Source organism: Tupaia chinensis, unplaced genomic scaffold (genome assembly GCF_000334495.1).
Source record: "Tupaia chinensis unplaced genomic scaffold, TupChi_1.0 Scaffold149831_1, whole genome shotgun sequence".
In the NCBI taxonomy this organism is placed as follows: Eukaryota; Metazoa; Chordata; class Mammalia; order Scandentia; family Tupaiidae; genus Tupaia; species Tupaia belangeri.
Genome location: NW_006209676.1, coordinates 1474444 through 1488247, shown reverse-complemented (window position 1 = coordinate 1488247; position 13804 = coordinate 1474444). Strand labels below are relative to the sequence as shown.

The window sequence follows — 13804 nt, the reverse complement described above, 5'->3', positions numbered from 1 at the left end:
CAGACAGACAGAGAGAGACATAGAGACAGAAAGCGAGAAATCACCCCCCAGGGGGGATGGTCACGCCGCAATCCCTTCTCCTCCATTCTCCTCTCGGGATCTTGGGCACGTACGCACACGCGCCCGGCGTGAGTTTTAAGCCACCGGGTCCGGGATGCGAACCGCGGTCGACTACGTGGGAGTCCAGCGACATAGCCATTACGCTAACTGCTGGTTCCCAGTTTTGCTTCTTAATGGGGGCTTTTGTTTCGGTACAGATTTCAGTTTTGTGAGAGTTCAGATCACTGCCATTTTACTTTATGTACAGATTCCATTTCTTAATGAAGTACGTGTTCTGATGGGAATTTCAGTCATGTAAGGGTTTGGGCTTAAGGTGTGCAGTTTTTGATTGTTGGTTGTTTGACTTTTAGCTGTTTTTGCCCCCTGGTTCTGTTTCATATCTGGCTTCTACCCCCTCCTCTCTGTGAAATTATAGAGTAACAAGAAGAAGCTCCTGTCTCTACCCCTTTTTTCTTTGGCCTATTTTGAATCTCCTGATTTTTTTTTTTCATTCACTTGTGGTTTTAAGATAAGGAAGTTTCGCCTTTTGGCCAGAACCGCCATCTTCCAGTAATTAACCAAAATGACGAACACAAAGGGAAAGAAGAGAGGCACCCGATATATGTTCTCTAGGCCTTTTAGAAAACATGGAGTTGTTCCTTTGGCGACGTATATGTGAATCTACAAGAAAGGTGATATTGTAGACATCAAGGGAATGGGTACTGTTCAAAGAGGAATGCCCCACAAATGTTACCATGGCAAAACTGGAAGAGTCTACAATGTTACCCAGCATGCTGTTGGCATTGTGGTGAACAAACAAGTTAAGGGCAAGATTCTTGCCAAGAGAATCAATGTGCGTATTGAGCATATTAAACATTCTAAGAGCAGAGATAGCTTCCTAAAACGTGTGAAGGAAAATTTCCAGAGAAAGAAAGAAGCCAAAGAGAAAGGTACCTGGGTTCAACTAAAGCGTCAGCCTGCTCCACCCAGAGAAGCACACTTTGTGAGAACCAATGGAAAGGAGCCTGAGCTACTGGAACCTATTCCCTATGAATTCATGGCATGATGGGTGTTAAAAATAAACTAATCTGTGGTCTATAAAAAAAGAAAAAAAAAAAGGAGAGAATCCCACCTCATCCCATTTTTTAAGTGTAAATGCTTTCTTTTAAGGTCTGAAATCATTTACTGGTTAAAAAAAAAAAAAAAAAAAGATAAGGAAGTTTCCAGGCTGCTTGGAATTTTTTTTCTGACACATTTCAGGCTGTTCCAGCCAAACTGTAAACATCTGAGAGTTAACCCCTAAACTTATTTGAAACTGGAAAAAAAAAAAAAAAAAAAAAAAGGATAAAGAGGTTTTTGAAAACCAAACCATAATAGCTTAATAACCCAAAATTTGGACTCAGTATCTTCATAAAATCAGGACATGTAACACTGTATTTTGGGGGTATTTTGAGAAGTTCATGGAAATATGGAATTAAAAAGAGTTTATTTTAGTTGAAAGAAATTTTAAAGTCCACATATGGCTTTTCTTTTTTTTGGGAGAGGTTTTTCCTAGAGGGCGCGTGAACTCGCCAGAAAGACAGACAGAGGCAGAAAGCGAGAAATCACCCTGGGGGTGGGGGGGATGGCCATGTTGCAATCCCTTCTCCTCCGTTCTTCTCTCGAGATCTTGGGGATGCATGCATATACACATGGCAGGCGTGAGTTTTAAGCCACTGGGTCTAGGACTCGAACTGTAGTCGACTACATGGGAGTCCAGTGACAGCTATTACGCTAACTGCTGGTCCCTACACATGGTTTTTCTATAGTGCACATTTCCCATGGATGTTTTAAAGACCCCCCCTTACATGTGCTTATGTGTTCATATACTATGTTGTGCTTACATGGTAAAGGTCAATTTGGCCTGAAGGTAAATAAGAGCTCACAGAAATTAATCCAAATACTTTTCAAGTTCATAGGATTCAAAAAGTAAATCATTGTGTTACATAAGCTGGTTTCAAATGTGTACGTAAAATAAAAATGAAGGTATCTTCCAAATTGGCAGTATACATATCTGGCTGGGCTTTAGTGATGAGACAGTATCTAATGGTTGAATGAAAACAGCTGTATCTTCTGAGTTACTAACAGCTAAAGGTGAACATCTAGCTACAAAATGTTAACCATTTTCTAGCTTTTTTAAACATAGGTAATTAAGACATAAGCGTTTTAAAAATAAGGTGAAGATGTTTGGGAATTACACTCATCCAGGCGGCATACTGGTGCAGTACTCAGAAAAAGCTTATGCTCAAAGTCTCCTTTTGCAGGGCCAGTCAGATGGCATGGTGGTTAAGCAGCTCAATCCCACATGGCTGACCACACAGTTCAAGTCCTGGACCTGGCAGCTTGGGAAACACCCCAGGCACATGTGCATGCATGTGTGTGTGACCAAAATCCTAAGAGGAGAATGGAGAAGAAAGCATTGTGGCAGGGCCATGCCCTCTGGGGAGTGATTTTTCACTGTTCCCCCTCTCCCCCTCCCTGTCTCCAGTGAGTGTATGTGCCCTATAGCAAACTATTAAAAAATTAGTCCTTTTTGCTTTGCATATTTTGCCTCAGTTTACCTTTTTAGCTTATCACAAGTAGTCCTTAGGAGTTTCTTGCTTGCTTGCTTTGGGAGCACCCTTTCTCTCTCTTCATTGAGTATGATAGTAGGCTCAGTATTTTGAAGCAGTCTCTTCACGTGTCATGGTGGCGTCCTACTAAGCAAGCTGAGAATCCTGGCAAACTTCAGGTTTGAGGTTTCATTGCATTCCTCTGCTCCAGTTCCAGCACTCCTATGGGCTAGCACCCTATCCTGCAAAGTTCTTAGCTCACATAGAAGGTTCTAGCATATCCCTCCCTTGCTTGGTGAATTTTCTGACCCTACAGTACTGTCATGTCCACTTGGGGCTCTCTTACTTTGAGTAGCTCTAATCTCATATTCACCTGACCTCTCCATTTGTACACAACTCTTGAGCTCAAACTCTAGTAGGCATATTTTTTTTAAAGTACCTGATTGTAGGCCAGCCAATGGCATAGTGGTTCAGGTGGCTGGATCCCACATGGCTTACTGTGCAGTTCGTCTTGGACCTGGTGGCTTGATAACACACGAGATGTGTGCACATGCATGCCCACAATCCCAAAAAGAGAAAGGGAGAAGAGATTGCAGTGTGGCCATCCCTCATGGGAAGTGCTTTCTTGCTTTCCCTGTCTCTCCCCAGCAAGTGCATGTGCCCTCTAATAGAAATTTAAAAAAAGGTATTTGTGCAGATTGGATCTGTGGCTTACGTGGATCACATAGTTCAACTCCCAGCTCTGGTGGCTTGAAAAATGTTGGGTTTGTGTGCACCTGTGCACAATATGTAAGCAGGATTGAGAAGTGATCACACTCCACTGGGGATGCTCTCTCTTTTGTCTTCGGTGAGTGCATTTGCCTTTGGAGGCACAGCCCTGAGGGATAAGAAGACAGTGTTTTGGGACCAGCAGTTAGTTTAACGGCTATGTTGCTGGATTCCCATGTAGTCGACTGTGGTTTGAGTCTTGGACCCAGTGGCATAAACTCATGCTGGGTGTGCGTAACCATGATCCTGAGAGGAGAATGGAGAAGGGAGTGCCCTGTGGCCACCACCTCCCCGGGGTGGGGGTGGGGGTGGGGGGTGATTTCTCGCTTTCTCTCTCGCTCTCTGGCTAGCAGTACGCACCCTATATCAAAAACCTCTCCAAAAAAAAAAAAAAGGTACCTAATTGTGTATTTCCTTTTGCTTTCCTAACTAGACAATTTCTAGGGGGCAGAGACTGCATTTGCTAGTTCATTATGCTCTTTGGTACCTTGTGCAGAACATCAGAAAGGCTGTAAGCCACTGGGCAAAGTGTAGTGGCAGACTACTGGGACCTTGGAGACTGCCTGGCTATATGAGAATCATTCAGGTTGGTTAGCATGTGTCTCAACAGCTTAAAATTGCTTGGTCAGATTTCTGGGGTCAGCCAAGGTAGGATGTGGACCGTTTCGGTGATGACTTACTCTGTACAATAGTGCACACAACCTTTTTCTTCCTGTCCCTTTTGAAAGAATGAGTCCAAGTGGTGGTTCATCAGGTTGTGAAATGTGGCTTCTGAGAAGGACTTGTGTCTGGGGCTGCTGTAAGGTGGTAGAGGAACCAGACATTGAAAGCACCTGGGCCAGAGGCTTCTGAAGTGGTGAGGGAAATTCTGTACAAGAACGCAGCTGGCTGAAGGAACACGGAGCTACAAAACTTTGGAAGCTTTGTCAAGTGGATCAACTTCTGTGCCAAAGGAATGCCTGTCCCGATAGGTGCCTTACCTTAAGGAGAAAAAGAAAAAAAAAAACATTGAACTTTATAGCCAGAGAAGACTTGGGTTCACTGAACAGAGAGCTGGCAAGTATGACACGCTGACAAATGCTAAGAGCAGATAACGTGGTTGTGTAGGAAGAGGCACTGCTAGGGTCTTGCTGGCCCTGTCCCTGCCACTGCCTTAACCATTCCTTGAGCCTCACAGCTAATGACTGGTGAAACTGGAATTTTAACCCAAGCCTGCATTTCAATCAAAGAACTTGCCAATCAACCGATGAAGCGGATGAAGCGGGGTGTGATAAACTAAGGGTTGGGTAAGAATAGAGGTGAGGGGATGGCCTGCTCCCCTGGGATTGTGTCCCAGGAAGCTACGAAGTTTGGAAAACTTTCCTACCTCATGTATGAATCTCCTACACAGAGATGCCAACAGATGGCCAGTTGTCTGAGTTGCTGGAGTAACAAGGGGGATACATCATAATGCAGTTTTCCAGGGTGAAAAATTCTTCCATGCTTTGGTCTCATCAGCTATCTCTTGCTTCTGGGTGTGCTGATGCTTTTTTTTGGTGTTGGTACATAAGATGTGCTCTTCACAGCCAGATATTCCACATGCAGTTAATGCTCTTGGAGCTGATAAACCAGCCGAGACTTTACCCGTGTAACAGATGTTTATCTTTCCAGTCCCAGAGAATTCCTGAAGAGCGTGATTATTTTCTTGAGAGCTACTGGTCCTTAGGCCCTTGTTCCTCTGATGCCAGCATGGGACTCTACCATTCCCAGTAGAAGCTGCAGTGTGGGTAGTACCTCAGCCCAGGACTTCTGGAATTCAGTTGACACATTTCAGCTGTGGCAGCTTCAGCAGTTAAGTCCCTGCTGTCCCAGATGCAGAAACTTTTATGTGTCCTTAGAACAGAAAAATGTTCTTCAGGTAGAGGTATCTAATGGGAGCACTCTCTAGATAAGATGCTCACAAGGGTGGGGACAGAGCCTTACCTGAGTTCTGTCTGGTATGAAAAGCCTGAGTGAACACCGAACCTTTGCCATGAAGACACTGTTTGTTCCCTACTTAAATGGATTTTTACCTGGGAGAAGGGCTAAGAGGAAGTCACAAAGCTATATCTGCAAGCCTATTCCAAGAAGTCACATGGGGGAAAGCTACATTCTAGTCTCAGAAACTTGTAACCTTTAAGGTGAGCTCTCAGAGGGACCAGCAGTTGGCCTAATGGCTATGTCGCTGGACTCCCACATAGTCGACTACGATTCAAGTCTTGGACCTGTTGGCTTAAGCTCACGCTGGGTGTGTATGCGTGCATACTCAAGAGCCCAAGAGGAGAATGGAGGAGAAGGGATTGTGGTGTGGCCATCCCCCCTGGGGGGAGAGTGATTTCTCCCTGTCTCTTTCTGGCAAGTGCATATGTCCTATAACAAAAGCCTCTCCAAACAAAACAAGATGAGCTTTCACAGACCCATCTTTGTTACCTTCCTTCTTTCCTTGGTTGCCTGGTAAAGCTCACCTAGTGACTCATCTCCCATATCCCTGCTTTTTCTGCATGGGCATCACAGACTGTTTAAGAGACTTAGTGCAAAGCACTTTTTTTTTTTTTTAATTTCACAAGAGAGGAGAGAGAAAGTGAGAAAACAAGGCACTAGGTTCAAGACTTGAATCTCAGTCGGCCACATGGGTGTCCAGTGCCTTGACCACCATGCCTCCTCTGCCAGACCCTAGGGTATGACTTCTTACAAGAGAGGGCTGGCACCAATGGCAAGAGAAACTCATTTCTGCAGCCATGTAGAATCTGGATGGTTCAGGGCAACCTTGTGTAAGTCCAGGGTTCGTTTCTCAGGGAGGGACCCTGAATGCCTCATCAAAAATGCTGCAAAAGACTCCCTCTTACACTGAGAGCACTTGGCCTATACACAGTCTCCAGGGAAATCTAAGGAATGAAAGAGAATTAGTGAGCTAGCCCCAACTTTCTTAAAAAAACAAAAAACAAAAAACAAAAAAAAAACCTCATTAATACGGGAATCTTCCCATCACTTACTGAATTAGCTGCAAAGGCAAATTCGATAACAGCAGGACAGGAAGTAGTCTCTCAAACTTTACCTAGTAGGAACAATAGGATGACTACCACAAGCCTGATTTTGAATAGTTTATTAAAGGAAAGGTGAAGCATCAGTTTCAAATTGTACAAAAGGAAAAAAACCTCATATTGCAAATGTACAATTTACAGAATTACTAGCAAAACCAATCAAGGAGACACTGAAAATACAAAAATTTGATTGACTTCAAACTGAACTGGAAACCCATTGGAGTAGATATTAAGCCTTTATTTGTTGCATGGTAGTCCACAATTCTAAGTCAGCATCTGTTTCACACACGACTGGTACGCAAAGGCTCAGTCTGTGCATGTGACAGGGCACCTCAAGGTCTGTTCCCTGGCCAGAACCACAGGTAGGCAGGGCTGAGGTGGACAGCCCAGTTATTTCTGACCCTTCACTTCTAGTGAAGTTCACATTTCAGGAAGGTGAGGCCCCGACTCTGCTAACTAGAGCCCAGGAATTGCTGAATTAGCAGATAAAACATTTTTGGTGACCAAGTTTTTTCAGAACTGTACAAATATTGAGAAAAATGTTATGTGTCTGTTTACTAAAAGGATGAATAACATCATCCACTTTGCTTTCCCGCACAGAAGATAATCATTGGGTGCACAGAATCTTAAAAAATGCTTTTTGTTTTTGGTAAAAAGGGAAAGCCTCATGATTCTGTCGCAGCTACTTTAAAAACCAGCCCAGAAACAGCTGTGGATGGATTGGTTTTGAGATTCTGAGGCTTTAAAAATCAGGAAGAAATTAAGTGGGCTTTAAAAAACAACAATAGCAGCAAGTCATAAAAGTCTAAGCAGAATGTAACTCTAAACCATTGAAGACTGTCCTGAAGATTCATAATTTCTTTCCCCCCAAAGAATTACTCAATATGCACATTTAACACTGAAACGTAGCCGTATTTCAAGGTACGTTTGGGAACTTCACCCTCTAAGCACAGACTTCTATGCAGCACGGACTTCTATAATCAGTAAACTCAATTCACAAAGTTAGCGCATACGGGTATGAAGTGCATGGGAAGTAGACACAGTTATGTTACACTTAAAATTACTTTTGAATGGCAAAGGAGTTCCTCATGATTATCTTAAGAAAATGGAAGTCTGTGTAACTTGAATTTGGCAGGGCATGAAATAAGTGGTAAAAACAGCAAACTGATAACTTGAGAACCATTTTTGTTTTACTGAGAATACTTTATTTGCTGGTAGAAGTTGCTAAAAATGCACAGAACAAATACCAATAGAAAATGCACTGTATTTGAATCTCCCTATTCTATATAAAATGAACGGTGTACAGCATCTGTTGGAAAAATGGCTGCATGGACATTTATTTTATGCCCACTTATAAATAAAAATAAACCTTTTTATTCAAGAGTATATAAAATCCGGGAATCCATACCCACAGAGGGTGTGTGGTTTTGGCAGAGATGCACTGTGTCAGAATTTCAGCTTAGCTTGTCAGTGTTCTGCTCCTTCACGTTTCTGTATTCCACAAGGTCAACCAAATCCAGTGAGCTCCAAAACACTCTTCGGCAATTAGGATGAGCTGCTTACTCATAGGTTTAATAAAAATGGTTAGCTTTTAAAACATAAAAAGGCAAAATGTTAAAACGGTTTTTAAATTGTACAACAGGAAAATAAAGTTAAAAATATTTTTTTTACTCAATGCTGAGTTTTCATAAAACAGGTGTATAACAGTGTTTTATCTTGACAGCTGTTTTAAAAATTTAAAATTTCTTCCCCCTCCAGAAAAACACACATATCTGTATCGGGATAAGTCCAATATAAGGACACAAATGATTTTTCAGGTCAGTCTCTCTGAGGTGACATTCACCGACATTCCCTTGGGTAATTTACATGCTCCTCTTCTCTGTCACTGCAAAAAGGGATCGACCTTAATCATTTGACTAAAAAAACAAATCAGATCACATCAAAAGTGTTTTTTCCCCATACAAGCTATCACAGTATATAGGCCTCTAGCTCTAAATAATAGAGTTCCAGATTTGTAAATTTTCTTCAGACTTCAGAACATAGGCATTCCAAATCCCTAGAAAAATATTGATAAACACAATTATTCATGTGATACATAAACAGGAAGCAGAAACCATCAGTAAACATTAATAGTTTATAACATACTGAATCATCTTCTATGATAGCTGCAGAGTCAAAGAAGTCTGGCCTTAGTTCAGCTCTCTCTCGCCGATTTCTTGACGGGGGCTGGAAAACAAAACATTAATTATTTCCTAAGATCAGTAAGACAATTGTGATAATTGTGCTAATATTTCAGACAGGATCTTAAATATACAGAAGGCTTTTTTTTTTCTTTCTTTTTTGGAGAGGTTTTTGCTATAGGGTGCGTGCGCTCGCCAGACAGAGAGACAGAAAGCGAGAAATCACCCCCCAGGGGGGATGGTCACACCGCAATCCCTTCTCCTCCATTCTCCTCTCAGGATCTTGGGCACGCACGCACATGCGCCCGGCGTGAGTTTAAGCCACCGGGTCCGGGACTCGAACCGCGGTCGACTACGTGGGAGTCCAGCGACATAGCCATTACGCTAACTGCTGGTCCCAAATATACAGAAGTTTTAAGGGTCAAGTCTGAAAGAAAAAAAAAAAAAAAGCCTTCAAATTACAATGAACTAACTGAATATATAAATGTATCTAAATAATTTTGGGCTTACACACATAGAACATACTTTCTTTTTTCAAATCATGGAATAATTATGAAACTGATCAAATACTAGGTGATAAATCTCAGTGAACTCTCTAGCACAGGTAAATGGAAAACTATTGGGAGTAGGGGTAGGGATATGGATGCTATTTGACTAAAGTGACATCTTATTTATGTTTCTTTTTCCTTTTTTTAAAGAACTATTTTATTTAACTTTATTTATTTATTTATTTAAATTTAACCAGAGAGGGACAGAGAGAGAGAGAGAGAGAGAGAGAGAGAGAGAGAGAGAGAGAGAAGGAAAATGAGAAAGCAAATCGCTAGGTCCAGGACTCAAACCATGGTTGGCCATGTGGGAGTCCAGCATCCTTAATCACCATGCCATCTTATTTACGTTTCTTACAAAAACTTTTTATTATGGATGATTTAAAACACACAAGGCAGAATGTTACAGGCAGAATTATGTCTTCCTAAAATGTTGAAGTCCTAGCCTTAGTACCTCAGAATGTGACTGTATTTGGTGATAAGGCCTTTAAAGAGGTCAAGTGAGGTCATAGAGGTCCTAATCAGATATGACTGGTGTTCTTAAAGAGACATGCAGATAGGAAAGAGTATGTGAAGACAAAAGAAGATGACAGTTGCCTACAACCCAAGGAGAGAGGCTGCAAGATGAAATCAACTCTGCTGACATCCAGACCTCTAGCCTCCAGAACTATGAGAATAAATTTCTGTTTAAGCCACCCAGTCTATTTGTTACGGCATCCCTGGCAAACTAATACACAGAGAAAGGCAGTATGATTAATTTCCATGTACCCATCACTCAGCTTCAAAAATAGTCAAACTTTGTCAGTTGTCAAAATTTGGTCAGTTTTGTTTCACTGAGTCTGTTTTTTATTCCCCGTGTCACTTCATCTTTACCTTCAATATCTTAATTACTGCATCATCGGAAAAGTCATCCTGTATTTTTCTATGCAAAATGTGTCATGACTTCTGACAACCCAATATAACTGATGAAAAGTTTAAAAAAAAAAATCCCAGTATGCATTACTATTCCTGAGAGCAAATATTTTTTTAAAGTTTATTTTTTAAATTTATTTCTTCTATAAGCAAGAGAGAGAAGATAGCACTCTCACCAGCGTTTTGACATTATGATCCACCTCCTGGCCCAGCCATCCCTGGACTATGGGTATATACATGCTCACCAAACGGACATTTCTGGACACAAATCCAGAGCCTTCCCATGTGGGGATCAGCCTCAGGGCACTGCACTTTACTGCTGTGCCACTGTCCAGTCTCCCATAAATAACTTAGTTATCTTTTTTTAAAAATAATTATTTTATTTAACTTGATTGGTTGGCTGAAATTTGACCAGTGAGGGACTGAGTGAGAGAAAGAGAGAGACTAAGAAAGCAAGCTGCCAGGTGTGGGACTCAAACCATGGTCAGCCATGTCAGAGTCTAGTGCCCTTAACCACCATACCACCTGCTGGCCCAATAACTTCTTAGTTATCACTTATACCTAGTCCATATCCAAATTTCCTTATCTCAAATAAAACTTGTTATACTAAACAAACAAGTTTCATATTCTGTATTTTGCTGTTCAATGTTAGAGTATGGTGTATATTGTCAGACTCTGATTTAAAATATAAGAGGTCAGATAAAAGACGCTGAAAGACAAATCTGGTTATTTTGCAAGAAGGTAAAATAGTTCCTGTCACTGCCAGAATTCAGAATGTGACTGTTTTGAAAAGCAGGCTTAAGGTACAGTAAATTCACTGTGTAGTATATTCTGGATGGGAAAACACCTTTTGTATGCTGTGATGATGCTCAGGGAATGAATGCAAATTAATTAAAAAAATGTTTCAGAAAAAAATAAGCTCATGGAAATACGTGTAATGGGAAAACTATGTATGAATTTTGAAAAGTTTTTGTACCAAAATAAATTCATATTTTAATTGTAAAAAAACCAAAATATTAAAATAAATAAAAAAGATACATGTGATTAAATATAAAAAACTATGATAATAAAATAAAATTTAAAAAAATACAGTAAGTTCATCCTAATGTCTAGTGTTGGTCAATGTTACCACTTCATTTCATCCTTACTTCTACAGGGCTCTGAGGATAAGAGCAGATTCTTAGACCAATACTATCACGTATGTGCATTTTTTTCCTTTATGAGAGAGAAGGAAAAGGAGAAGGACAGATCCAGGTACTTCTACAGAGTCTCACTGTGTATAATCTTCGTGCCTCAGATTCCCAAAGAGCCACAATTACCAGCGCATAGAACTACACGCAGTGTGTTCAGGTTGGCCTAAGAACCAAAATGAGACTCCACAGTGACTTCTGGCGTCCCAAGTAGTGGTGCTACATGTGCCACTACAGTTGGGTCACTTTCATATATTAACATAGGAAAAAGGAAAAGGAATTTCCCTTACCAGATCAATAACCATGGTATCTTCAAATTCTTCATTCATATCTTCTAACTGGCTCCGGGATGACATCATCACATCTTCAAAGATGGGCTCAGCATCTTCTTCCATTAGACCCCGACTGATAAGCAAAAGATACAGTCAAAAACCTGTTCATGCTCACCCATTGGGAGTCTTAGTTTGTTCACAGATGAACTTTTCTAACCAATGAAAGCACATCTATGATCTATAGACTACAGTGTATTATAATGAACTCTAAGGTAATTAGGGTTATTCTTTTGGTTCACTTAATTATTGTATCTCAACTCATCAGAAGTAGTAGTTAACATTTGACCAGTCAGATGGCATGGTGGTTATGGCAGCTGGATCCCACAAAGGCTGACTGCGTGGTTCAAGTCCTGGACCGAGGGGCTTGAAAAACATGTTGGACATGTATGCATGTGCCCAAAAATCCCAAGAGGATGGGAGAAGAATGGATTGTGGTATGGCCATCACCCCCAGGGGGTGCTTTCTCACTTCCCCTTCCTCCTCCCTCCCTTTACGGTGAGCACATCCTTATCCTATAGCAAAACTAAAAGAAAAAAAAAAAGTTAACATCTATTTAGCTACGTGTCAATTACCCCAACATTCTGATATATACTAGTGTTATTTCAGTCTGACAAATGAGGAACCCAGGACAGATGTTCAAGCTTGCCCAAGGCCACATAATTGGCTAGTGGCAGTGCCAGGGTTTAAATGCTGAAAGCCTCAAGAGCCCATGAATTCCATTCCTCTCCTATGCTCCATAACATACCCAGAATTATCATTTTAACTCCTATGACTAAACACAAGAGATAACCAAGTCATCTCACAAAATGACCAGTGTCACACAGTCCTGTTTTTGTGACACTCAATTAATACTTACACGGCATGCCTCACTCCAGTTCTCACTTTCATGTAGTTCATTCCTGTTCTGTCCTTCCGATTTAAGTCTTCTAACTTTGGCTGGCCTAACCAAGATATCTGCATCTGAGGACTAAGAAAGGGAATTATTATTCATTTTGTGGCAACAGATGATGAATTTAGCTAATCAGCCTGTGCTAAGAAAGTCATGGGTAGCTGGCTGGATCCCCATGTAGGGGGAATTAGCTGGACTTACTCTAGTGCACATGCAAAAAAGGCAGTACATTGCCCAAAGAGATCCCTGTCTCCAAGAGAAGCTAGTTGGGGCTAGCTATAAATACTTAAACTAGTTGTCAGCTGCATTCTCCAAATCTCTGCCAAACAAGGACCCCTCTCAGACTTCTGTCTGTTCCCCTAAGGCAGAGAAATGATGCTGGCCTGGAGGCTGAAAGCTCTCCAGCCTTGAATGAGGAAGGAAACATTTTCTTAATATTTATGGAGTTAAATCTTCATCTGCACTATAATACTCATTGGGATATGGGAACTTACATAAATGTGCTTCTAGAGAATTGTACAGGAAATAAACTTTACTGGTTTTTTAGCAGATGAAATCTGTCACTTGAAGCTCTAAGTAGCTGTCTTTATATTCAGGTGGGGCTACCACCTTGATTAATCATTGATAAGCATGGAGCAGGGAAAAGAAAAGCCATCATAGCCACAATGGACTGACAAATGGAGAGCTCGGGAAGCAGGGCAGGTTGCTCAGGAACCTAGCCTAATGGAAGAGCTGTGGGGATACTGGTGAGCTCATCACTTGGGGATGCCAGTCACAGGCAACCACCTTCTAGACATTCAGCACGAGAATGCCCAGCTATGACATGGCTGAGCGTGACCATCCTTCTCAGGTTTGAAGAAAGGCAAAATCTTTAGAGCAAAGGTGCCTTATAAAAACTCAGGATTTGAATACTTCTCATATTGCCTCTTCCCAATTTCAGACTACCGAATTTCTTAAGTTCAAGTGAGAATATTCTAATCCAGAGTAATTCAATAGCATTATCTCGCAGAAACAAGCGAGGAACAAAGAGCAAAGTGGATGGAAAATAAGTTAATACTTTTGAAGCAAAATTCATACCATTACTCTGACTTCTCTAGAATTTTCAGAGCCCTGTGTACTAGAAAACATTTAAAATTGCTAGCATGGAGGAAAGGTAACACCTTGATTCTCTCATGGGGGAACTATTTTCAGAATTTATTAAATGACAAAAGTTCTTAATTCATAAATGGTTAAATGTAACCAAGACCAAAAAAAAAAAAAAAGAGAGAGAGAGAGAGAGAGAGAGAGAGAGAGAAAAAA

General features: G+C 41.1%; 1 protein-coding gene and 1 long non-coding RNA gene across 2 annotated transcripts in view; both read right to left on the bottom strand.

Annotated features, from left to right (window-relative positions):
* Positions 1-5344, bottom strand: part of LOC102501032 (uncharacterized) — a 6704-nt gene extending 1360 nt beyond the window's left edge. The window contains exons 1-2 of the long non-coding RNA XR_337790.3: positions 4765-5344; positions 4079-4378 (exon numbers count right to left, since the gene is read on the bottom strand). This is a non-coding gene — a long non-coding RNA (uncharacterized LOC102501032). The remainder of the gene's footprint in view (positions 1-4078; positions 4379-4764) is intronic.
* A 1169-nt stretch (positions 5345-6513) lies between these two features.
* Positions 6514-13804, bottom strand: part of STAG1 (STAG1 cohesin complex component) — a 314569-nt gene continuing 307278 nt past the window's right edge. The window contains 4 exon segments of the mRNA XM_027769480.1: positions 6514-8513; positions 8603-8683; positions 11575-11689; positions 12473-12583. Coding sequence (XP_027625281.1) covers positions 8490-8513; positions 8603-8683; positions 11575-11689; positions 12473-12583 — 331 coding nt within the window. The 3' untranslated portion in view covers positions 6514-8489.